This window comes from Nelusetta ayraudi, unplaced genomic scaffold (genome assembly GCF_046127955.1).
Source record: "Nelusetta ayraudi isolate G7.1 ecotype Tasmania unplaced genomic scaffold, CSIRO-AGI_Nayr_v1 ptg000042l, whole genome shotgun sequence".
NCBI classification, from domain to species: Eukaryota; Metazoa; Chordata; class Actinopteri; order Tetraodontiformes; family Monacanthidae; genus Nelusetta; species Nelusetta ayraudi.
Genome location: NW_027466092.1, coordinates 16,509,366 through 16,533,914, shown reverse-complemented (window position 1 = coordinate 16,533,914; position 24,549 = coordinate 16,509,366). Strand labels below are relative to the sequence as shown.

At 52.8% G+C, this 24,549-nt stretch overlaps 1 protein-coding gene across 1 annotated transcript; it reads right to left on the bottom strand.

Annotated features, from left to right (window-relative positions):
* Positions 1 to 22: 22 nt before the first annotated feature.
* On the bottom strand, positions 23 to 23,711 carry srcap (Snf2-related CREBBP activator protein). Its single transcript, XM_076035579.1, has 33 exons — positions 23,038 to 23,711; positions 22,676 to 22,752; positions 19,681 to 22,451; positions 18,548 to 18,793; positions 18,004 to 18,189; positions 17,748 to 17,888; positions 17,448 to 17,640; positions 16,574 to 16,743; positions 15,766 to 15,859; positions 15,577 to 15,666; positions 15,231 to 15,404; positions 14,866 to 15,101; positions 14,493 to 14,670; positions 14,261 to 14,397; positions 13,914 to 14,083; positions 12,647 to 12,976; positions 12,346 to 12,532; positions 12,078 to 12,247; positions 11,822 to 11,973; positions 11,479 to 11,703; positions 10,913 to 11,077; positions 10,634 to 10,768; positions 10,106 to 10,435; positions 9,748 to 9,941; positions 9,251 to 9,564; positions 8,954 to 9,156; positions 8,368 to 8,537; positions 8,032 to 8,228; positions 7,214 to 7,328; positions 6,697 to 6,822; positions 6,426 to 6,602; positions 6,257 to 6,340; positions 23 to 6,157 (listed from the first exon to the last, which is right to left on the bottom strand). Exons 1-33 carry the CDS (start codon positions 23,076 to 23,078, stop codon positions 1,406 to 1,408), a joined length of 12,930 nt encoding a protein of 4,309 aa, XP_075891694.1. The 5' UTR covers positions 23,079 to 23,711; the 3' UTR covers positions 23 to 1,405.
* Positions 23,712 to 24,549: the final 838 nt, after the last annotated feature.

Here is a 24,549-nt window from a genome sequence, read left to right as displayed (position 1 = left end):
AAACACAGTGAACAGAAGCAACTCATTTTTGGTCTTTTTATTCAACTGTAATTGCCTTAATCTTTCAAGTAAAACAATGTGGAATTACAAGGGATTGAAAGGAATGCAAACAAAGACAAATCAAGAGTAAGACCATCACCATGTACGAACCCACTCCTCACCAAATAAGACAACAGCCCTCTTCTAGGTGCTCAACAACAAGGTCTTCTGAAGCATCAACCCATTTGGCCAGAAGAGGCACTCTTATTGAATACATTAACTTCCCCTTTTGACATTAATACAAGGTGGACTCAACGCCTTCAGGCAGTTTGGGAAAAGAAAAACTGGGTGTTACCTGTTCTGTGAACAGAATGCAATGTCTTAAAGAGAACAACCTCACACCATGATGGAGGTGAAGGGGTGTGGTATGAGGTTTTGGGAACCCATGAATTGTCTTGAGCTGGTTACGACTCTGCATTGTTGCCAAGGGCCACCTTGTCAGATGTGCAAAGAAAAATGTAAGGCTGACCTTAAAAAAAAAAAAAAAAAAAACTAATCCAATGAACTCAAGTTGAAATGTAAAAAAAAAGAAAAAAAAGAGGGACAAACAAAAAAATGAACAAAAACCCATAATAAAGGAGGGGAGGGCCAAGTAATGACAAGCTCCAGCATAGCGCAGCGAGATCACGGACTGACAGATCGGCTCTCTTCCTAATACTCTGGAAGAAATAATAAAATATGCATAACTTATTGACTGACTACAGGGAAACAAGAGTCAGGACATCTGACCAAAGTCGCCAAACCCAAACTTTCTAAAAACCTTCGACCTCGCAGAACGATGGCTCACTCAAGAGGTTTCCATGTCACAGAAATAACTTCTCGCTTGTGACCCTGAAATAAAGGGTGGTGGTGGGGGGGGGGGCTGTTCAACCCATAGCGACTCCTAGCGACCAGTCTTCCAGTATTTTCATGATTACAGTACATCACATCAACCGACGACACTCCCGTAATGCTTCCCGTTAGCCTCCCTCCCCTCGGAGCTTCCTCTCCAAAACAATATTTTGACCCGGCGGCACTTCCTCTGGTGACTGCTGCCGCCGCCTGTCTGCTAGATTTGTTCATGTATTGATTCATTATTTTTTTTCCTTCTGTCTTTTGCACCTCAGTCTGGCATTCCCGAGCCTCCCGAGCACAGTGGGTGGGCCGGCTCCAGTTGGGAAAAGAGGGGGGAGGCTGAGGACGAGCGAGCGTCCCGGCTTGCGTCGCACTTTTTGCCCTCAGAACGGCGACAGACGAAGCAGGAGCCGCCGTCGCGCTTCGCCCACGTCCTGTTCCTTGGTTTTTTCAATCCTCCCCCGTGTGTTTTCCCGTCGTCTGTGGCCTCGTTTTTCAATTTTCTCTTCCCTTTTTCCGGCGCCGGCCGCCGTCATGTCTTGTTGTGGCGCTGCTGCTGCTGCTGCTGCTGCTGCTGTTGTTGCTGCTGCTGCTGCTGCTGTTGTTGCTGCTGCTGCTGGCTGGAGGAGGAGGAGGAAGAGGCGGCGGAGGTGGAGGAGGAGCGGGTGCTGGCGGCCGGCGAGCGCGCCTGCACCGCCGCCAGCGCCGCCACGCTGCGCAGCACCCGGTCCGGCGTGCCGTCCGAGCCGCAGGGCGCCTCCTGCTGGAGCTTGCGGGACCTGCGGCCTTCCCGCGCCGGGCCCTTGCCCTCCTTCTCCCTCTCCGTGCGGCTGCCCCTCTTGCCCCGCTCGGCGCTGCGCTCGCTGCCCGAGGAGGCGGCGCGGGAGCCGCGGCGCTCGGCGTTGCGGGAGCCGGCGGTGCGCTGGCTGCTGTTGCTGCTGCTGCTGCTGCGGCTGCGGCTGCTGCGCCCGCCGCTGCCGCCCTCGCCGCCGCCGCCGCCGCCCTCGCAGTCGCTGCTCATGCTGCTGCAGGCGCTGTGGCCGCGCGACGACGACTGCGACTGCTGCTGCTGCTGCTGCTGCTGCTGCTGCTGCTCCGTCTCCGCCAACTTCCTGTTGGCCTTGTCCTCCGGCCCGCGGGTCCTCTTGTACTCCCCCTCCAGGGGGGGCAGCAGGGAGCCGGGCCGCTGCCTGGTGGAGCGGGAGGCCGAGCGGGTCGTCTGATTGGACGGCGAGGTTTTGCTCTTGCTGTTGGTGGAGTTGGTCTGGGGGGAGGGGGCGGCGCTCTTCGCACTCTTGGCTGCTTTGCCCTTGTCGGCGGAGGAGGAGGCCGGGGGGGCTTTGGCCCCCGCCTCTTTGCGAGGGGTGTGGCCGGGTGTGTCCACCCGGCCCTTCATGGCCAGGAGCTTGGCGGCTGCGTTGAGCGCCGAGCACCTCTTCCCCAGCACGAGGGGCTCGGGGGGCGGCGGGGGTGGCGTGTCGTCGGCCGACCTCCTGGCGGTCCTCGCCGACGACGTGTCGCTGCCCGAGTCGCCGCCGGTCGACGCGTTGCCGTTGTTGGAGCCGCGACCGCGCTTCCTACCGGGCCGGCCGGCCCCCCGCGCATCTCTGGCGGTCTCCTGCCCCCGCTGGGCCGAGCGGGTCAGCCGCTGGCCCCCCGCCCTGCCGCCGCCGCCGTCCGAGTCCGAGGAGGAGGAGGAAGATTCAGAGGACCTGGAGCGCCTCCCCTCCGCCGGCTCCTCGTTGGTCCCCTCGGCGCCTCCCTCCGGGGGGCCGTCCACCCGCATCTTCTTGGGCGGGTGCCTGTTCTCGTACGTCCTCTTGTGGTGGGCGTGGCGGGTGAGCGTGGAGGTGGAGCAGCCGGACGACGGCGAGGAGGAGCGGGCCGACTCTTGGCTGCTCTGGCGGCTGAGGGGCCGCTTCTGGACGGGGCCGTCCTGATCTCCGGCACTTTGCTCCGCTTCCTGCTTCGCTTCCTTCTCTGCATTTTCCTCCAGCGGACGAGCCGGCGACTCCGGCTCTCCGCCCGTCGTTCCCTCCTGTGCTGGTTCTTTGGTCTCGGACGAACTCTCCACCCGCCTCCTTTTGGGCTGAGGTTTGGACGAGTCTTCTTCGTTGGTTTGCCCTCCGTCAGCTTCGGCGTCCTCCACATCCATTCCCAACTCCGCTGCTTCCTGTGTTGGCTCAGGTGGAGCTACAGAAGTTTCGGGCGTTTGCGGGCCGGGCTGGACCTCGGCGGGTGTTGCCTGAGAAGGTGCAGAGGGTGGAGGAGGCTGTCCTTGAGGGTTGGGGGCAGCAGAGGTTTGGGTGGTGGGCGCAGGGGAAACCGTGGAGGCTACGCTAGGATGGGTGGAGGCGGCGTCGTGCTTGGGGGAGACGGAACCAGACCCTCCTGGAGTTGATGACGTGGCGACTGCAGGGGAGGTGCAAGGTGCGTCGGCGGTGGCGCTGGTTGCTAGCGGAGGAGCCGGTGGACTCTTGGCAGTTTTTTCCGCAGTGGTCGAGCAGTCGGGCTCTCCTCCTTCCACCGGAGGAGCCGCCGATCCAGATGAGGGGGCTTTGTCGGCCTCGGAGGTCCCACTGGGAGGTGTTGGTGGTGTGGAAGTGCAGCTCGCCGCGCCTGCCGCGCAGACGATGCTTTCCACGCTAAAGGGTGTCGCCATGGGAGCGACTGGCTTCGATGGCAGTTTGTCATCGGTGGCTGTCACACTAGATGCTGCTTCAGCCAGAGACGGGGGACCTGATGATAGAACTATTAAAGCAGCAGTAGTTGGAGTGCAGGACACAACTCCGCCAGCGGAGGGAGTCGTGTCTGAACTTGCATTTGCCGGGGGAGTTTTTACCGCCGCCGTCATCGTGGTCGTCGTAGTCGTTGTTACTGTTGCTGAGGTCGTAGCAAGGGCAGGTGGATGTGATGTTGAAGCCAAATGCTGGCTGGTGGCTGCTGCTGCTGCCTCGGTGATGTCGACAGAGGCAGCGGATGAGGACGACAGGGAGGAGTCGTGCTGCGAGTCTTTCCTGGCTGGAGGAGGCTCGGCCACAGTGGCGGTCGCTGGTGAAACCATCTCGGGCCAAACGTTGCAAGATGTTGTGAGTGACGCGGAGTCGACTTGGACAGAAAGGGGAGAAGGTGAAACAGGTGAAGGAGCGGGAGCTGCTTTGGAGGCTGGAGTGGTTCCATCAATGTTCGATTCTGTCGTTGTCACACTTGTGGAGACGGAGGATTTGGAGTCCGGTGGCGCTCTAGCCGGCGCCGGAGCCACCGGGGTCGTTTTCACACTTGTGGAGACGGAGGATTTGGAGTCCGGTGGCGCTCTGGCCGGCGCCGGAGCCGCCGGGGTCGTTTTCACACTTGTGGAGACGGAGGATTTGGAGTCCGGTGGCGCTCTGGCCGGCGCCGGAGCCGCCGGGGTCGTTTTCACACTGGGGGGAGACGTGGTGGTGGCGGCAGGCAGTGGTGGAGCTGTGGAACTTGGTGCCGTCGGAGGGACAGCAGGGACAGAAACACAGGAAGCCGAGGGAGCCTGGGACTGGGCTGGGAGAGGAGGAGCAACACCAGGGGGCGCTGCTGCCCACTGAGGGGCTTCTTTAAGGGGAGCTGCAGCCGTGGCTGAAGGTTCGCTGGCTGTTGAGCAGGTTGGAGGCGCCTTTGGAGCCTCAGGCTGGCAGTCGGTGTCCTCAGCTTTGCTCGTCTTGCTTGAGGCCTTGCTCGCAGCGCTGGTCGGAGGGGAGGCTGATGGCGGCGTTAGCTCTTTGCTAACCCCGAGTTTGGACATCCCAGGTGTCCCTGCAGCGGGGACCCCGTGTCGGGCGTTCTGTCCGTCGCTCACAGTTTCCGGCGCGGTGGCCGAGTCTTTCCGAGGGCGGCCCCGCTTGCGCTTGGGGGAGAGCGTGGGGTTCCCCTCCTCGAGCGGGGAGGTGGGCAGGGAGGGCGGGGTCACCATCTTGTCGGGCTCGGCCAACCTGGGCGGCGTCTTCGGAGGTCGCCCTCTTTTCCTTTTCGCGGGCACCAGAGAGTTGACGCTGGACTCCGAGGAGGCCGGAGCGCCGTCCCGGCCCGGCGCCGTCTCTGGCCGGCGGGCCTGGCCACCGCCTCTTCCTCGGCCCGCGGGGAGCTGCTGCTCGCCCAGCTGGGCCGCCATCCGCGACTCGGTTTCCAGCCTGCGTCGCACGGGCAGGTTCCTCAGCACAGGCATGTCGGGGGAGAGGTGCGGCGGGGAGTAAGGAGGGTAGCTCCTGACGGGCTGCGGGGCCGCAGGCGGGCCGGGGGCGGAGTCCAGTTGGTCCGGGGGGCAGTTGGCCGTCGCCGCCCTGTGTTTGCCGTCAGGGTTGGGCGATGCTCCTCGGTGGTCCTTGGCGGCGTCCTCGCCCAATGCGGCAGCGGCGCCCTCCTCCGCAGCCGCCTCCTCCGACGAGGCTCCGCCCGCGGTGCCGCTGCCTCGCCGTCGCCTCCTCCTGGGCTCCTTCTCCTCCACGACGGTGACCAGCCGCCCCGGCAGCTTCCGCAGGACTTTGGCCGAGGGCGAGTCTTCCACCAGGCCCCGCAGCACCTCGCCGTCGGCCGACTGCCGCTTGCGAGGCGAGCGGGAGCTGGTGGAGGGCGGAGACATGGCGCCGGGGTCTTTGGCGGCGCCGCCACCGCCGCCGTCGTCGTCCTTCGCTTTGTGCTCGGCCAGGGCACCGGGTTCTCCGGCCGAGTCGGACACCTTCCTGTCGCTCCCTCCCTCCTTCTCCTCTCGGCCCGACTTGGAGTTTTTGCCATCCGGCTCGCCGCCACTCTGCAGTTTCCCGCCGAGCGGAGACGTCGACGGAGGGGAAGGCACTGGGCTGCTTTGGGAGCGGTTTGGTAAAGTTCTGCTTTTTGAAGCCTGCTGGTCTCGGACTGGAGACGGCGTTTTGGAGGATTTGGAGGAATCTTGCAGCCTGTTGGCCGAGGAGCTTTTGTGGTGTTCCAAGCGGGATGGGGTGGCCGACCCGGCGCCGGTATCTTTGGCAGCTCCTCGGCCTCTCAGGCCAAAGCGGAGTCTCTCAGGCACTTCTCTGGGGGCGGCGGGCTCCGGGTCGGGTTCAGGCGAGGCGCCGCGCAGCCGACCACTCGTCCTGGTCGAGGTGACCACTTTGTCCTTGTCCTTGGGTTTGCGTCCACGCCGGGCCGGGGTCGGCTGAGCCGCCTCGGACGAGAGAGGTGACAGGAAGTCATTGTCTTCGTCGTCGGATGACGCGTGAAGCTTAAGGCCCTCCTCCTTGGCCTGGTCCAAGCCTTTCCTGGCAGCCTCCACTTGTTCCTAAGCAGAGCAAGGCAGGAAACAACAGTCACAGTCACAGTCACATTTTCATAATAATGTTGCAGATTAAAACCCCTTTAACATTCAGGCCCTGTTTACCTCAGCTTGCTTCAACTCCTCTTTGCAAACATCTTCCAGGGAGGCTTCCAGGAAGTTCATGGCATACCGTTCAATAGGTGTAAGCTAGTAGAGTGAGGCAGAAAAGTAAGACTTAGGACTTTTAAACTGACGAATATTCTGGATGATAAATCACTGCTTGATTGCTCACCTGCTCCACCAGAGCAGCTATTTCCTGCTCCGCCTTGGAAAGCTCCTCCACTTCCTCCTGCTCCCCACCATCGTCCAATGGTATGCTCTCATTGAACTCTGCCAATTCCGCCACTTGCTCTGCTTTGGCCTGTGAGGCCGCCACAATGTCCTCCTCATCCTCAGCACGACAAAGAGCCTACAGGAATCAGTCCAGAATGAGGTGACCACACTTTTTTTTGGCAGTTGTTGTACGAGCACAAAACTAGATTTAACATTATTTTATGACCAACCTGCTCCAGGATGGTGGTGCTCTGTTTGTTAACAGTTTCCTCCTCCTCAGTTGGTGGCACTGAAAGCTCCACGGCCACCTCCCGCTTCTCCCCGTCATTCATGTCAAACAAGTCTCTGATGGTTTGCTGAGGAACAGGACGAAACAAAATTCATTTCTCGAGGAGACACAGACAACACCGGACAATGACTCCTTTGGTACTAGAACTGCTTAATGTCACATTATCACAATAGACTAAGAGACGATTTATATTAACAAATAATGTTAATAACAAATTTGACTGCTCACAATGCCTAAGTCACCAGATGCATTACTTTAGAAGATGATTCAATTCAAGGAGTTAGAGATGAGTTTGATTGTTAAATTGTAATAACAACAGCAAACTAAGTCAAATAAACAAAATAGAAGGGATGGAACCAGCTCACACGTATGAAAAAAATGATAGTGATATCACTGTTTGTAGCTCTACTCAGTACAGTGCTTTTGAAATGAGGCCATCAACAGCCATGAATTGCTACCTGTTTGAAGAAGGCTGTCGTGAAGTTCCCGCCCTCGATAGCCATATCTCCCAGCATCCTCTTCTGATTGGCTTTCTTCAAAATGTTCTCCTCCACAGTGCGCTCACTTATCAGCCTGAGAACAAACAGCGAAATAACACATCAGCATATTTATTAGATCATGTGTTTATCGTTAGAATTGTAATGAACTAGAACTCAGACTAAAAGTCATCTAAAGTCCTTTCATTTGATTTCAGGCGTAATATTCTGTCACTACAAGAATTATGGCAACTTTTAATTGTATCTGGTTTTATAGTAGCATTTGTGTTTAATCAGGGCTGGCGTTACTCAAAACAATTTTCCAAAATAAAAGTCTGGAAAAGGTCATAGGGTTGAAAAAATGCATGACATCCATTAAATGGCTGCACACGACCATGTCTTCACTAAACCCCAAAACAAAATTCATCATGTGACCACAGGTTTTACATCAATAATATACGGTGAAACAAGCAACCAACCGGCAGAAAGAAACAACAATACACAAAGAACTGGAGCAGCCTGCTGACTGACACGCACAAATTGATTTTAGCCTCCACCATTCCATGTGCTCCACCTGCAGTGGCGTCAAATTGTCTGCATGTGACTTCATATCTCCCAGCCTGGCAAATTACATCCAAAGTTGCTCACTCACTTCAACAGAAAAAGCACTTTTTCAACAATAGAGTCCTGCTTTCTCTCGTCTGATCAAGACTCAACTCCCTGAATGCAGCAGAGATGCTCAAAAAATGAAAGTGTAAGTGTGGTTCTAAACATCACGTGAGCAGAACTGCGGCCTTCACCTGTAAATGTGGACGTCTCTGGTCTGACCGATTCTGTGGCAGCGGTCCTGTGCCTGGGCATCCATGGTGGGATTCCAGTCGCTGTCATAGAAAACAACGGTGTCGGCCCCAGTCAGGTTCACGCCCACGCCTCCACTGCGAGTCGACAGGATGAAGCAGAAAATGCGACGATCTGCGTTGAAGCGCTCCATGAGAGACTGAGGAAGAAGAAGAGGAGAGGAGATGTTTGGAGAGCAACGCAGCATCTGCACGGGCTTTTCTTCCTGTGTGTAAGGCGCCCTTAGAGTATTCACTGTCAGGTTGAGGCAAACCATGGGAGCAGTACGCCTCGCTCACCTGTCTCTGTTCCACGCGGGTGCTGCCATCCAAGCGGAGGTAGATGTGTCCGTGGTAGTTGAGGAATTGCTCCAGCACGTCCAACATGCGTGTCATCTGAGTGAAGATCAGCACCCTGTGGCCCCCGGTCTTCAGCTTCCGCAGCAGAGTGTGGAGGGTCTGCAGCTTGCCTGCGCACAGAAACAAAGGAAGACAAGACATAAATATATTAGATGTTCTTTATTAATGCAGGAAATTAAATTGAGCTACCTGTTGCATAAATATATATATGCAACAGGTAGCTCCAACGACATCGGTTTGGGCTTCCCTCCCATAGTGCAATAAAAAGTAAGAAAGACAGTCAAGTACAATCCATTAGGAATAACAAGTTAAAAAATATTCAGTAAAAATCAGAGAAACTTTTATGACGCACACACTCAACCACCCAAGAGACCCATGTACATCACTATATAGGAGGTAGACAATAAAATAAGACATACTTTTAATGACTTTTACAAACATTCAGATTTCCAGCGAAACAAAACGCACACATCTTTTGCTCAACACTGAATATACTTGGTCGTTTTCGTTCAAAGACGCATCTTACCACAGTCATACTGGATGAGCCGCAGGTCCGGGAACTGAGTCCTCATGTTGCACTGGACACGGTGAAGACAGCGAGTCAGTGGGATGACCTGGGTGGACAGCGTGGAGGTGAAATCCGCCTCCTTTTGGCTCAGAGAGGGAGGAGGATGGGAGGAGTGCATGGAGATGGGAGGAGCCGCCACAGGTGGGATCGCAAATGTAAACCTTCAAATTGGCGGAAAAGGCAAATAGTTGATTAGTTGTTCTAAAGGTTGAAAACAGGAATGCACACATGAACAAAACGATAACTGTTGCCCACCTGTCAACGATGTTGCTCAGCGTGTCCAGCCTGTCCTCGATGCTTTGGATGGCCTCCTTCACGGCGTGACTCTGGAACCACAAGTTGCATTTGTTCTGCCACTGGGAGAACAGGCAGCTGGTGTGGCCCGAGCGGCCCCACTCCCCCAGCGAGCTCAGACTGGCCGGCCTGGGACTGGGACCGGGGAGGAACGTCAGGAAGTCCAGGACCTCCTGGCCGTACATGGGCTTGGCACCGCAGCGGCGCTCGTTGACTCGGTAGATCAAGTCCAGCCGACTGTCCCGCTGGTCTTTCAGGGCGTCTGACAACCACAACTGTTGAGTAAGAGGGGAAACTTTGATTAAGCACAACTGGCTCTGCAAAAGCAAACTCAAAATCAATCCATTTCCACAAAGCCTCGAGCATCATTTTAACCATCTGAAAATCTGAGAGGCTGGCCAACCCCACCGTCCTCTCATTTCCTTTCATCAGATATCCCACACGCTCAAGGCTCTTACCACATGGAAAGGAGAGCGGGGAGGTAGGGGAGGCACTTTTCTGGGGGGACGGTGGGCTTTTGTCCCAGGAGTGACAGAGCTGGACTTTGTGTTGCTGGGTGTGTGACTGCTGCTGCTGCTGCTGCTGCCGCCGCCGTCTCGTGGGGCTGCCGAAGTCTTGGACACGGAGGGCGAGGATACCGTCTGAGCTGGAGCTGAGGGAAGATCAGCAGAGATTTGGTACATGATTATTTTTGCATTGTGAAGAAACTATCTACCTGAGGTAGTGTCAGTTACTAACTGCACTTTTAAAATATTTACATTCTTAAGTTAACGTGACCATTTTCTTCCTTAAAAACTGTGTCCGCAGTGATCTCACCTGGCTGCACTGGGATTGGCTGGGGGGGCTGCACTACTTTGAGGACAGGACGAGACGGGTGGGGTTGGTTTGGGGCGGGGCTAGGGCCTCCGGGAGGCGCTATGGTGTAATGGGCGGTGGCGGGACCGGGGGTGCGGTGGGTGATCTGCAGGGGAGGGGGGGTTCTGACGGGGGTTGTGTTGGCATGGGGGTGCAGAGAGAGGGAGGCCTGGGGGGCGACACGAGGGGAAGGGGCCACTGCCAGTGTGGGCACGGACCCGCCCTCCTTGCCTGTTGCTTGACGCACAACGATCTTGACCACGCCGGGGCTGCTCACCAGCGAGGGGGCTGCTGGGGAGGGAAGGCAGACGAGCTGTGAGAAACAAGGCTACGGCATTTTACAGACAACACTGTGATTCTTAAATCTCTCATAATGAGAGGGAAAATGTCATTCCTTCTCAAAGCGCCCATTTCAAACTGCAAGCCGATGCACTGGTTGCTACCAAGTGATTATTAAGAGACAAGTGGAAAGGATGAACCCTTAGCAACCTTGCACAATGTTGTGAGGCAGCCGGTTTGCAGGCAGTGCAGTGGAGGCATTGGCAGCTGACTGAACAGCCACTGTAGCAGTGGAGGCGATGAGGTGGTGCTGCGTCCCAGTGGACACAAGGTGCATTACATTACCTGCAGGGTGAGAGCACAGTTAGAGCCACAACCTCCCGTTATGGACATTTATGACTTGAATCGTATCAATATCGCATTCAGTTTAGTCTGACACATCTCTACTTTTACTGCAGTGTCACTTCAATAACAAACAAATAAACTAACTTTGGACTGGGCGTGCCGAGGCGGCAGTGACTTGGTGGATCGGGGCTCCAGACAGCGTCAGCTTGTTGCCCTGGAGCTGGAAGGTGACCGGTTTGCTGCCCTGACACGACGACACTGGTCGTCCTGCCAAGGAGGCAAGCTGGGCGATGCTCACCACCTCACCAGCTGAGAGAGAAACACAGAGAGAGGAGTCAGAACAAAAGCAAGTGAAACTCAGTTTATGTAATTTGTCGGAAAATTCAAGAAGCGGCTAATTTGCGTCGGTTTCAAAATTGGGAGTTCATCAAGGAATGTGTTTACATCCGTAATTAGTCCACACTGTTTTTACCTACTTGCAACTTTTCCCCATTAGCCTCTAAATATTTTTATTTTATTTATTTTTAATCAATATAATCTCCATTCGTTCTATTGTATTGTTGCTGTAATTTTGCATATTTCCCTGATGTGGGATTAAAAAAGGCTTCTTCTTCTTTCACCTCACATTTTTTAAAATGAAAACCGAGCTGGTGGAGATGTGAGTGTGATTTTTGACTGTGAACACTGTCAGTGGGTACTTGGGTACTTACAAGGCAGTCGGGCCTGCATGTCAGGACTGAGCAGGACTCTCTGGGGCAGACTGTTGCTCTGGTTTGGACCGGGATTCACAGGGATGCTGGCGGTGCCAATGGCGGTCGGGGGCCGCACCGTGAGAACTGGCTTGGGAGTGCTGGACCTGACTGCAGTCTGAGCAGCCAAGTGCACCGGTGGGCGGGGAGGCGGCACCGTCGTCACTGAACACACCACTACAGGAAAAAGAGATTAAACGTTTTAAAAGTTACAGTTAGCTAGTAAGGAGTGAAACTCTGAGGTCACTTTAATGATGCAATTTTGTTTATGTGTGTTCAAAGTCATTTGCCATGCTTCACTTGCCTTGTTGAACCACAGGGGCTGGTGGCGGAGCTGCGGCGAGTTCGGTGACTGCGGGAGCTTTGGGAGTCTGAGCTGCAGGAGGAACTGAGCAGGTGGGTTTGTTTATCAGCAGCACTGGCCGGTTATCGCCTTTAGGGGGCGGCTGAAACATCCTAAAAATAAAAAAAAACAGATAGTTGTAGTTATCCATTAATACGTGTTGTGCAAAATCATTTGTCTCCGTGTCTCCTGCAGCGTTGCTGACTGCTCGCTGTACCTGTTGACCTTCATGCGGACCGGTTTGGGCCTCGGTGGAGGTTCAGGACATTCCACAATCTCCTGAATAAGCTGGCGGCTGACTTTGTGACGTGGCAGGAAGATGTCTGCCTGGTAGCGGGACCTGCGGCTCTCCAGGCCAACCAGGTCAAACATGGAAAGGTCGCAGCGCTGAGGACGCAAAAAAAAAAAAAAAAGAATCTAAAATTAGGATCAAACCCGAGTGTATAAAAAGGTTGACATTTTCTGAGTGAACTGTGGAGGCAAACCTTGAATGGAGAGACCTCGATGGCGTCCTGCACCAGGGAGGCTGTTCTGAAGACTATGGGCTGCGTGATGAAGGGCGACTGGATGGGTCGAGGGTCAAACAAGTTGGGGTGGTTGCAGACTTTGCGGAGCTGCATCAGGATGTTTATCACAGACATGAAGTGACCGCTGGCCAGAGTCTCCCGGGTCCTTTGAGAGGAAAGCAAAGAAGTGATGAATCATAGAATTGAGCTCCTGCTTAAAAACAAAAATTACATCACTATTCAATGCTACAATAATCCAGACAGCAGAGCGGTGACGTACGAGGCCAGAGCCATGAAGTCATCGTAGAGGAAGCGCTGCCTCTTGGAGAGGCGGCAGTGCACGACGTGCTCAAATTTCTTGGGCATCTGCTTCTCGACGTCAATCTTGATCCTCCTGAGCAGGAACGGCCTCAGCACCTTGTGGAGCCTCTTGACCAGGCCCTCGTTGTACTCCTGGCTGCCCTCGATCATCCCCGTCAACGGGTTGGAGAACCATTCTTTGAACTCGCGGTGGGACTGGAAGACGTGTGGCATGAGGAAGTGCATCAGGGACCACAGCTCCATCAGACTGTTCTGCAGCGGGGTTCCCGTCAGCAGCAGGCGCCGGTGGCTGCAACACACACAGGGAAGCACAAAATAGGTCTGAATGTCAATTGCGATTTCTCTTTTTTACAAATAACACCTTTCACTTGTGACAAGAAACACATTCCTTCAAACTGAAGATGCATAGTTTTCTGGACAAAGCTAACGGCCTTGTTTTACAGTCTTAATTTTAATTTAGAATTTTTTGTTTTAACGTATGTGTACAGATTGAAGGTGTCTAACATGCATGGTGATGTTTTTTGAATTTGTGCAAGCAGTGCAAAAAATGCACTGGTTTTTTGAAGCACTTTGCAATTTATTTTATGTAGGAAAACTGTAATGTGAATAAAGTTTGATTTCATTTGAATAAGTCCTTTCTCACTTTCTTTTTCATTCAGAAGATTTTGTGAAGTTCCCGTTTTAATTCTTTCATACTGTGACATGATTTCACTGGTATTAAAATGAAATGACTTTCGTGATCAGATGATTTTCCATTCGTGTTCAGAGAAAGAATATTGTATGTTGCATCACTCACTAACACACGTTTTTGACAAACAAGAGAAGTAACGGTAGTGACAGGTAGACATTTTCTAAGTGAGGGTTCTTAAGCAGTATCGCTAAAACCAGAAATTAGAATCACTGGAAAATTTAATGTTAGCATGTTCATGCCTTTGTTAAAGTAGGATCTTCAGTGCTGAAGAAAATCGCCAATTGAAAGTTAAAAACTATATGAAATGACGTGCAACTAGAACTTGTCTACTGCATGTCTGTAGAGATGAAATGCATAAGCTGAAGCTGAGTTTAGCATAATACAGATAAAGCAGATAAAATGATCTAACACTATGAAACATCTTTGATGCTAAAACAATTTAAAAAAAACACAGCAACTACAAAGGCGCAAGCAGTTTCTAAATAAATTCATGCATGTGTGTTAATCAAAGCGCAGGCCACCACTCTCTACTGACCTGTTGAAGTTCAGCAGGCTTTGCCAGCGTTGGGACTTGAAGTTCTTGATGTTTTGGGCTTCGTCCAGGATTAGGTACCGCCAGGATTTCCGTCTGAACGCCTGGTGATCCTGCAGCACCAGCTTGTACGAAGTGATGCAGACATGGAATGCATTGGGCTTCGTCCAACCCTACAAAATAACAGAAACACAAAAACGCAACCATTATCGCAACTATCAAACAACGTCAAGCTGTAAAAATGATTTTTAAAAAAAGGTTTGCATTTACAAATCCATGAAAGGAAACCAACTATTCTAAGGTTCATTCACAAAAGGGTTTTACTTCTTACAAATCAGTAAGCTGCTTACCTGTCTCTTTAGCTTTCTTTCTTTCTGGCTGCCAAAGTAGGTGAGTATTTTAAAGCCCGGGCACCAGCGTTTGAGCTCCATCTCCCAGTTCAACATCACACTAGTGGGAACAATGATTAGGTGGGGACCCCAGTTTCCTGAAAAAGAAGGGCCAAACATATCAGTTAAGCCCAGGCGAAGATCATTATGTTAAACAAATGTGACCACTGATGAAACAAAAATAACTTTTTACCTTTTTCACAGGCCAGATGAGCCAGCAGGGCGATGGTCTGGATGGTCTTGCCCAGACCCATTTCATCAGCTAGAATGCCGTTGAGCTTCTTCTCATACATGGTGACCAGCCAGTCAAGTCCAATGTGCTGGTACTCTCGTAATGTGCCGTGAAGCAGGAATGGGATCGGGGTCTTGACCTTTAAATGGGAGGGGGAAACTTGTATTATGGAGCGGCAATAGATGGCGGTGTTGCTTCTTAACTGACTCAAACTCATTTTAATCAACTTTCTGGTGGGCCAAATTGGTGAAAAATTTTATGCATCTTTTTTTACCTCCAAAAATAATTTGGATTTAAGCTACATAGGAACCATTTAGTTCTTCTTCTGACTGACCTTGGTGGTAGCCAACGTGTAGCCTTTGGGCTGCAGGCTCTCTGCAGTGGCAGCGATGTGGCTGATCTCTTTCTTCGGCCGTGAGCTGGAGGAAGGAGGGCTGCTGTCTCCCTCCTTCAACAGGAGCTCCATCCCATCATCTCCACAATCCTCCTCATCCTCCTCCTCCTCCTCCTGCTCACTCTGCTCCACATCCTTCTCACTGTCGTCCTCGTCACCGCTGTCACCTGGAGACTCTGAGAAGAGGAGATGGTGTAAAATGTATTAAAATGGTAGTGAAAGAAGCACTCATTAACGAGCGTGAGGACGCTGGCAGTGGTCGGCGGATCACCCGGAAAGGATTCTCACTGCGGGCTCAGCAATACCTGAAGAGGATGTGTTGCTCTCTGCGTCGCTCTCTTCCTCATCGGTCTCCACCTCCTCATCCCCCGACGCCTCTGAATCCGAGCTGGCTTTGGACCCAGATGCTGAAGCAACCTCGAAGTCAGAGGCGTACGCCCCTTTGTACTTCTCCAGCAGCTCCTCCACACTCATGTCACCTTCAGGGAGAGCAGATTCATGTGTGGATGTCTACTGGAGCGATCTCGAAAAAGGCCGCAGCTTCAGAGAAACCGAAAGCTTGCAGACACACAAAACCCTCTGAGCCAAACACTGAATTGACATTTTATTCAGATCTTTGATGATCACGATAAAGAGAAGAGTGAACTCTACCCTCTCTGGCCAAGTCATCCAGTTCCTCTGCGTGATTTACATCTCCTTCAACCTTCTCCTGAGCAGCTATGGTGTCCTCCTGGTCCTCCGCTAAAAATATTATTTCAAATGAAAAGAAAATAGTTCCAGGTCACATAAAGGAGTGCAATGCATTGCGATGCATTAGCCAACACCATTTAAATTTCTTACCATCCTCTTCGTTGGCAGTGAATTCACCGTCTTCCTCTTCGTTCCCCGCCGACGAAGAGGTTTCATCTGAGCATTCTTCTTCCGAGACCGACTCCTGGAGGATTCATTTAATCAGTGTTTTTTTTTAAATGAAACTATTCGTATTCTTGAATGGACAGTTCACCCAAATACGGAATATAACAATGCAAGTCAATCGTGTTCTAGGATTCCAACGTCAAAAACAATCTCCATTAAAACCACAGCATTAAAAAGCTCCCGTTTGGAGTGGTACGGTATCACCAGAGTACTTTTGTTATAGTCTTAAGTGTCCTGTGTAAATGTGGTTTCGTGGCCTCTTCAACTGCAATCAGATCAATTTCAAACATGGCCAGAATCTGTTCCATCAGCAGACTAGAGACTAGAGTTGAAGCAAAGCTGTCATTAAATTCTCCAAACCACTGACCCTGTCATGTTGTTTTAAAAATGTGTGGTTCATTAGATGATACACATTTTACTGTGTGTTTTTTTTTTCTTTTCTTTCTTTCTTTTTTATGTTAAAAGGAATGGGGTAGACCCTCTCACTTGCTCACTTATTCCGTTCTGTTATGGTTATTAAAAAATGTTATAAAAAAAAATTGGATTAGCAATTATATTTTCATATCCACACTTGATGTGGACTTTATATTGTACGCAAGAGAAAATGTCTGTACACTCGCTTCTCCAAATAAACAATAAATTACAAAAAAAAAAAAAAAACTGTGTGGTAGTTGGCAAAAAATTCGGAAATCTTCTATTTTTGAAGAGAAAAAAAATCTGTGCATGTTTATACCTGCGGCAAGTTGAGGGTGCTGAGTAACTGGTCAAGAGGGAGCAAACCCTCCTCTTTCAGCAGCTCAATCTCCCGTTGGTGGCTCTCGGCATCGTTGCCCTCCTGCTGCTCCTCCACCTCTATGGTCTCCTCATCATCTTCCTCCTCCATGGTTGGCTCAAAGTCTCCATCTGCAAGAGGAGAAAAGTTATAAACGGATTAGAAGTCTTTCTTGGAGAAATAAAAAGAGAATCTCACATGCATGGGCCACCGCCTGCAGAGATTTCAGTTCTTGGCTGCAACACGTTCTTGCTACAACACAAGACAAACTCCTGTTGATGACCTATTTGTGTGAGCAACACGCTCACAGCATGGTAACCCTCGCTGGCCTTGGCACAGTTGCCGTGGGTGGGCTTCAGCACAGCTCCGTTTCATGCACGCAACATGCACAATGTAATATGCAAGCGTCTCTCTGCAAGACGGAGCCTAATGCAGTCAAACAACCTCGCGTGTGCAATGGCTGACTGAAGTCATTAAGCCAGAGCCACGTTTTTAATGGCCTTGTCCACAGTGCTGCCATTAGTTTACCGTAGTTTAACATGATCACATATTTAGTGAAGTCACTACAGTTCAATAGTATTGGTGTAGTTTAGTAGCTTATTCAACTACGACAACTATTTTTTTTAATTCCCTATCGCCCAGCTCTCCTTGACAAAGACAGTGAAGAAAAGCTTTTGTTTGCACAATGCACCATACCTCAGTGGTAAACACTTTTGAATCAGTCACCAGAGTGTAGCTATGGCAACGTCCCTCTCTGAGTTTCAACTCTGAAGGCAATGTCACACACAGCCAGTCAAGCATTTTTTTTTCTTAATAAATGAAGACAGATTCTCACCCTCGTCATCGACAGCAGCGGGCAGAGGGGTTTTGGCCGTGGGTGGGACGGTCTCGGGGGGCCTGATGGGTGCGAGCGACTTGCTGAGGAGGTCAGAGTACTTCTCCGTCTGGCCCACAATGAAGTCCAGCTGGAGGTCCAGCGCCTTCTTCCTCTTCTCCTCCAGCCTGGACTGCTGCTTGTACTGAACCACCTGTACACAAAGCACATAGCATAAATCATAATTGGCTAGTCAACAGAGGTGATCTTTCATGAGGACACCTGGATGGTTTCACCGGTGGAAAGAGGCGTGAACGTTACCTTCTCAACACTGCTCCAAAACGCTCGCACTTCCTTCGCAATGGAGGAGGCCACTCGTCTGATCTTGGCGTGCTCGTCTCTTTTGGCTTTTTCCTCTTTCTGCCTCAGCTCCTCGTGGTGTCGCATCACCATTCGCACCACCTGGCAAGCCACGACAACAACACAATACATCTGAAGCACGGAAAGAGTACACAGTGTGCTATTTTCTAGCTTTACTTTACGCAACGCTGCTGCGGGACAAAGACTTCTGGGTTACCTTCCTGGCCACGCCTCTCTTCCATCGCCTCTCTTGGGCAAAGTCGGCAGAGAGCCACTGCATCTCCTCACACAGGTATTCCCAGTGAACTTTAGGCCGCTGTGGCTCCGTCAGACGGGTGAGACGCTTCATGGACCAGAAGCCCTCCCGCTTCAGTGCCTGAGTTCGATGCTCAATGTCTGCTTCCTGCAGGAGGCAATGACCCGTCATTCAATGCTAATAAGACACCAGTGCACTGCAAGAGCACTTCTGAAACTTTTCAATTGTATTAAAAAAAAGCTCATTTAAATTTAAAGCGTATTCAAGTTAAACTTTGCTTTTTTTCAGATTGACTTCATTTGAAAACAGAACAGAGACGAAATGTTTTTTTTAGAAAACAGTTTCTTCACTGATGCATGTATTTCAAGTATAGCATATTTCAAGCAAGTTACTGCCAATCATGCACTGGCAATTTTTGTGGCCACTTCAAACCGCTTCTGTAAAAAATCAAATATCCAAATTTAATTTTGAGAGATTCAATTCAGGCTTCCAGATTCTAACTTACATGCTTAGCCTGCTCGGCCATGTCTGTGTGACGCTCTCCACGCGGGCGCTGAGGGGTGTTCTGGTCCAGTGGGGAGGAGGTGGAGGAAGAGTAGCCGCAGACGGAGGAAGGGGAGACAAACTTGCCGTGAGGGCCCCGCAGAGGCGACGAGCGCTCCCGGCGCCGAGCAGACCAGTCGCTGCTGGGTGAAGGACTGGAGTAAAGTGAGGAGGTGGACTGGGAGGCGGTGACTCCGTCGCCCATCCACTGGAAAGAGGAAAAGCCACAGTTAAAAGTCAGGCAATGTGACAGACGTAAGACTGGCAGAACGACAGAAAACCTGCATGAATCCGCTCATACTTTTTGAAGAACTACCGATGAATAAAATAAACCGTGACACACTACTGCTGCACAGAGGCTGCGCACATTCAGCAGAGCGTGAACCTCTCTGTGTCTGTCCAACTGTCCCTCTGTCACACTACATGTAAACATACATGTGGCCATACTCATGAAACAAACACTGATCACATGACAAGGATGAGTACATTTTTTTTTTTAAATAAGTTTTTCAAAGTCATTCAGAAAGAAACCAAATCAACAGAAATTAATTTGTCATTGACAGATGACATGTGACAGGATGTCGCATGTTTTGCGTTATAATAACAAGCACCACAAAGTAGCATACAATGGCGTTTTAGCATCATCGTAATCACCATTACAATACTACAGAGTGGACGGATGGACATTCATTGATGGTCCAGCTTGGAATTGATATAATTTAGTCCCAATCCAGCCAGTTCATACTGAGGTTTTTCTCTTTTTTATTTAAGGTAGAAGGGTTCAGTTGGGGCAACTGGATTTGTTCTTCTTGCGATCTTGAAGATGTTTCGCCTCTCATCTGAAAGGCCTCTTCAGTTCATTCAGAACCGAAAGCCCTTCAGATGAGAGGCGAAACGAACGAGTCCAGTTGCCCTGACTGAACCCTCCTGCTTTAAGATGACCTGGACGACTGAAAAGCTTCACAGACACTTTGTTATTCAACTTTGTGCATTAGAGCGACAGCAACAGCTGAAAAAGAAAAAACTACTTGGCGAATGAAGCCGTTTATAGATGACATTCAACAGGTTGACCACAAACCGCTTCAGAGCCACTACCTTGTGCGAGCGTGCAGGGGTGGTCATCTCGCCCTCCGTCTTGTCAGGGTCCTCGTCGCTGGCCTCCTCGGGGCTGCTCATCTGTCCGGAAGTGGCCTCCAGGGCGTCGCCGTCGCCCAGACCTTCGTCCTGATCCATGTCCTCCAGCTCATCCTCCATGTAGAGCGAGTCCTGCTGTCCAGCGGGGTCACTGGGACTTTCTGCTGACGGCGGGAGCGTGGTCAGGGAGTTGGGAGTGACGGCAGGAGCGACGACGTCCTCCGAGACGACATCAGAGTTCCCCGTCGGCTGAGTTTCATCCATAAAGGCCTCTTTAGCAGATTTTCCTGTGGAGGGGAGCGACGTGGCGGGCGTTTGATTGACAGAGCGCCGCGTCTGATCAGCCGCAGCGACGCGTTGAGGAAGGCACTCGGTCACCGCGCCGCCACGCCGCGAGCTGTGGGCGTTGGCCAGCTGGCCGCTCGCGCTCTGCTGGCTGGACACCTGCGCCGGAAGCGAGGTCGGGGGTTTCAGGTGGGGGGTTTCTCCTCGTTTGAGCAGGAGGTTCGGGCTGGGAGAGGACTGGGAGGCGGTGGCAAGGGTCCCCGGGCCGGGCCCGGCGGAGACGGCAACGCTCTGAAGACTCGGCACCGGGGCTGCGGCGCTCACCACCGTCACCTGCGGGGTCGGGTGCTGCCCGTGAGAGACGCGGACGGTGACGGCGACGGGCAGTTTGATGGCGCCGTCGTCGCCCGCCGACACCAGCGACAGCACACCTGCCGCCGCCTCCGCCTGGGGAGCGCCGCTCCCGTCCCCCACCTCCTCCTCCTCCTCCTCCTCAACCGCCTGCGAGCGAGGCGTCACAATCTGCAGGCCGTCTTCTCCTCGTTGGATGGTGAAGGTCTGGGGCGCCTCGGCGGCCACCTGCACCAGGCAGACCTCGCCGGAGTTGGCCGACACTTGAACGGCTCGGTTGGCGTCCAGCACCAGGTGCTGGCTGACGGCAGCCACCCGGGGGCCCTTCAGGGCCAGGCTGCCGTCGGGCCGAGGCGGCGGCGCCAGGGTGTGGGCGGCGTCGTGCTGCAGAGGCTGCTGGGTGATGATGACGGTGTCGCCCTCGCTGATGGCGTGCAGCTCCTGCTTGAAGTCCTCCGAGTGCTCCAGCAGCGCGTTGAACAGGTTGACCTCGTACTCGGGCGAGTGGGACCCCGGGCCGCACACTGTCTCTTCGGCCACCTCCTCCACCAGGCTGCAGAACTGGTAGACCTCCACGGGCTGCGAGTGCAGCTCCAGGTCGCCCTGGACGCCCTGCGCCGCCAGCTGGTTGACGATGGCGGCCTCGCACACGCTGCCGTCCTCCCGCTGCAGCAGGTAGCTCTGGTTGAGCTGCACGTCGGCCCAGTCGCCGCCCAGCTGGCCGTCCTCGCCCACCACCACGATCTCCTGGGCGTGGACTGAGTGCACCAGCGTCTCGGCGCCGAGGAGCCCCTCGGGGGAGTGCGACGCCTCGCCCGGGACCACCACCTGCTCCTGCAGGGCCACCACCAGGCTGGTGTCGTAGACGGTGGGGGGGCGGTCCTCCTCCTCCTCCACCGCCTCCTCGGTGGAGGCGGTGAAGGAGACCACCGCCGTGCTCAGTCCTTCTTCTTCTCCTCCTCCTCCCGCGCAGCCCTGCAGCTGCTTCCCGTCAGGGGGGCCGCCGCCGCTCGTCTGGAGGACGGCCCCCTCGCTGGCGGACGCCGAGTCTCCTTCCAACCCCGGAAGCGACTCTGCCGTCTTTACATTCTCCATTATTCCGTCTGGGGGAGGAGGAGGTCGAGCTCCCTCGGTGACGAGTCCGGCCTCCACTGAATTTGCCTTCTGTGTTTGTCTGCCGTCGTTTGAGGTGTCTTTGAAATTTGGTTGTGTTTTTGATATGTCAGTTTGTTCAACGTCACCGTCGCCGGGTGAAGGCGAGGGCAGCGGGGACGGCCGTGTGTCCTGCCGACCGTCCGTCCGCTCTGCAGCCTCCTCCAGAGTTCCAGCGCCGCTCTGACTCTCCTTCCCGTCGCACAGCTCCGCAGCGCCGTCTTTGACAGCGACTCCTGATTGTTGCACCGGTGAGGCCGCGGAGTTGCTTTGAGATTGCGGACTTGTGTGCTCTTTTCCATCAAGTTTGGCATTTGTTGCAGTCTCTGGTTTGTATTCCGACACGCCGGCCTGGTTCTCTTTTGTGCCCATCTTAACCCCGAGTCCTGCGCCCTCTCCTCCAGGCGGCTGGATCTCATTTCTTTGACTAACGGAGCAGCTTTTCTCTTTATCAGTTTGTGACCCGTAATGCACCTCTTGCTCCGCGCCGTCCACCCGTTCATCCGAGGTGAGCGGCGGAGAAAGAGGGGAGGAAAGCGTTTGTATCCCAACAGAGGAACTACAATCCTTGGTGAGCGATACTGGCAGGGACCGGGGAACTCCAGCGACGCTCTCCTCGGCAGGAGCCTTTTCTGAGACGTTCTCCTCGGAGTCGCTGCTGAGCGGGAGAGTCCCGGGCAAGAGGCTCGGAGCGGCACTCTCCATGCTGGAGAAAGCCGAGTCGTTGCTTTCCGGCAATGGCACGCTGGACGGACAGGTGAGCGGAGGGTCTGGGCGGGGGGCAGCTTTGACCGGCTGCGGGGCATGCCGAGGCAACTCCCCAGCCACATTCTGTGCAGCCTGGGGGTCGCCACCCAGCACATCCACAGCCGGAGGGGCACGCTGCCGCACCGCCTCCTCCTCAAGGCTTTCTTCCCCTGTGCTGTCCTGGCTACACACAGCACCTGCAGGGGAAAACAGGTGGTAAGCAAAGCCGCAGCTCCTGCATTCAAAGATTGTGATTCTCAAAACAAATAAATTACTGTTGGGCAATCGCTGTACGTTCACATTTTGTACCCCTCTCCAAAAACAAAACATTCGGCATCTCAATCAACAAGACAACTGATAAACATTGGTAGTATACATGTTAATATATATTACAAACTTTTTTTAAAAAACAACCTCTCACCTGACTGTGGTGTGAGACACAGATCTTCTGTGCTTTCTACTTCCAGGATGCTGAAATTAGGCTCCCCTCCACATGTTCTGAGGGAGACACATGCATGGTAAGTTTCACCAAACTCCACACCGACCTTCCTTCCCTTCAACTGTGGGGGGTTTCCCAAAGGATCTACAACATTCACTCGTCGGCTACATAAACAAAACCGAAATACAATGTGAACGTTGGGAACGATGACTGACTACACGTCACGGGCTACAAGCAGAAGCAGCAGCAACAACTCCTGGTAGAGCAGCCTTAGTAAACAACCGTTCGGGTCCACAGTTTGTTTTATTTTGCATGTGCATCGTTTGGCCTGTCACGATATGTACCGAGTGAAGCAGCGGCTCCGCTGGCGAGCTCCAAGTTGCATCTGCTGCAGTCGCCCACCGGAAGATGTTGGGAATTCTGCAGCACGCGCTCTCGTGCTAAGAGCCGGCGAGCGAGCGAGCGCGCGGGCCTCCAGTCATTCATTTGATGCTGGTTTAGACGTTTATTTGATTCATCACTGCCACTTGTCGCCAATGCGAGCTTTAATGTGTGTATTTAGCTTACGAACGTCTCTTTATATTTAGTTAATTCTGTGAGCGGTCGCTGCGCTCCAGAGATGAAACGATGAAACGGGACGGACTCCACTTTCTATTCCATTTTGTGGCGTGGGAATGCTAACACAAATTCGGAATCGTGCTTTATATCCGAGCCGCCGATTTAAAACGGTTAACATTGACGCGTTAACGCTGCCGATGAGGCGAGCGGGGCTGGCTAGCCAGCTAGCTAGCCTTAGCTTGGACAAAAACACTGCTTGGGTGGCACTGGAGGAAAACTGCCTGCTAACTAGCAACGTAGAATAGTTGGTTGGGTGCGTTCGGGGGGGGCTTTTGTGCGCAGATTTCGAATCCTACCACCCGCAATTGTGTAATGAGCAAACTCCTCAAACGAGCGGTGGCATCTCATAAGTCACTTCGCAACTGGAAACAAAAAAAAGACAACTGAAAAGTCGCATTAAAGCCCGCTTCTGCATGCACTGTTAGAGGGGGGACAATCACTCGTGACGTCATTGCGTGGGGTCAAATATGTTTGAGCGACATTTTTTTTATTATTTAAAATTATTCATTTTCAAATGCTAACAAATATTCGTGTGTATCCCCATAGAGAAAATGTTTAACCTTAAACGTTATTAAGTTACATATAAATTTTGCAACGGCTACGCGGGGAACGGAGGGGGACTACTACGGTCAACGGTCGGCTCCCCAAGAAGCGACGGCAGGGAATTGATTGTTCCACATTCGTTTCTTTCCGCAAAGAAAATGTTGAGCGCATGTCCCTCGACGTTGAGGCTGTTCCTTTCAGACATCCGTTTAGGGTAGCGACAATACCAACCAACACAAAAGCAGTCCATTTGAGAGCGCTACCAAATTCCAGGCGACGCAAGTGTATTCCCAATCGTTAGCCCCGCGCCCCCCTCGGTCCCCCCATTACTTCCTCCTTGCCCCCCTCCCTCCCAAGGCCGCCATCTTAAGTTCCCACCTACCTCAAAATTTCCGACCGATTTTCTTTTACTAAATTCTCGCTGAAGGAGTCGTCATCCGCGAAAAATCGTCCTCAATCCGTGATGCCAGTAATCCAAACTGTCTCCCGGTACCCAACGAGGTACCACCGGGTCTGTGGGAAGAAGTTACGATACGGACCGGGGAGGAACTGGATTTCGGCGCAGAATGTAGCGGTCGCGGGGAGGAGACTTTAACGCAGCGAAATGGTGGAGAGCTGCTGCTGCTGACAAAGTACGGAACGCAGCCGTAGTCTCGCGAGACGGCAGCAGCAGGCGCGACACTTGAATTTTTTTT

Excerpts from the sequence above, each read along its gene's own strand:
- srcap (XM_076035579.1), bottom strand. The coding sequence starts at position 23,078 with ATGCAACTTGGAGCTCGCCAGCGGAGCCGCTGCTTCACTCG. Across the intron at positions 15,102-15,230 it reads GAGCAACACATCCTCTTCAG|AGTCTCCAGGTGACAGCGGT; the intron begins GTATTGCTGAGC and ends TCCTCTTCTCAG. Across the intron at positions 11,974-12,077 it reads GTCCGCATGAAGGTCAACAG|GATGTTTCAGCCGCCCCCTA; the intron begins GTACAGCGAGCA and ends TTTTATTTTTAG.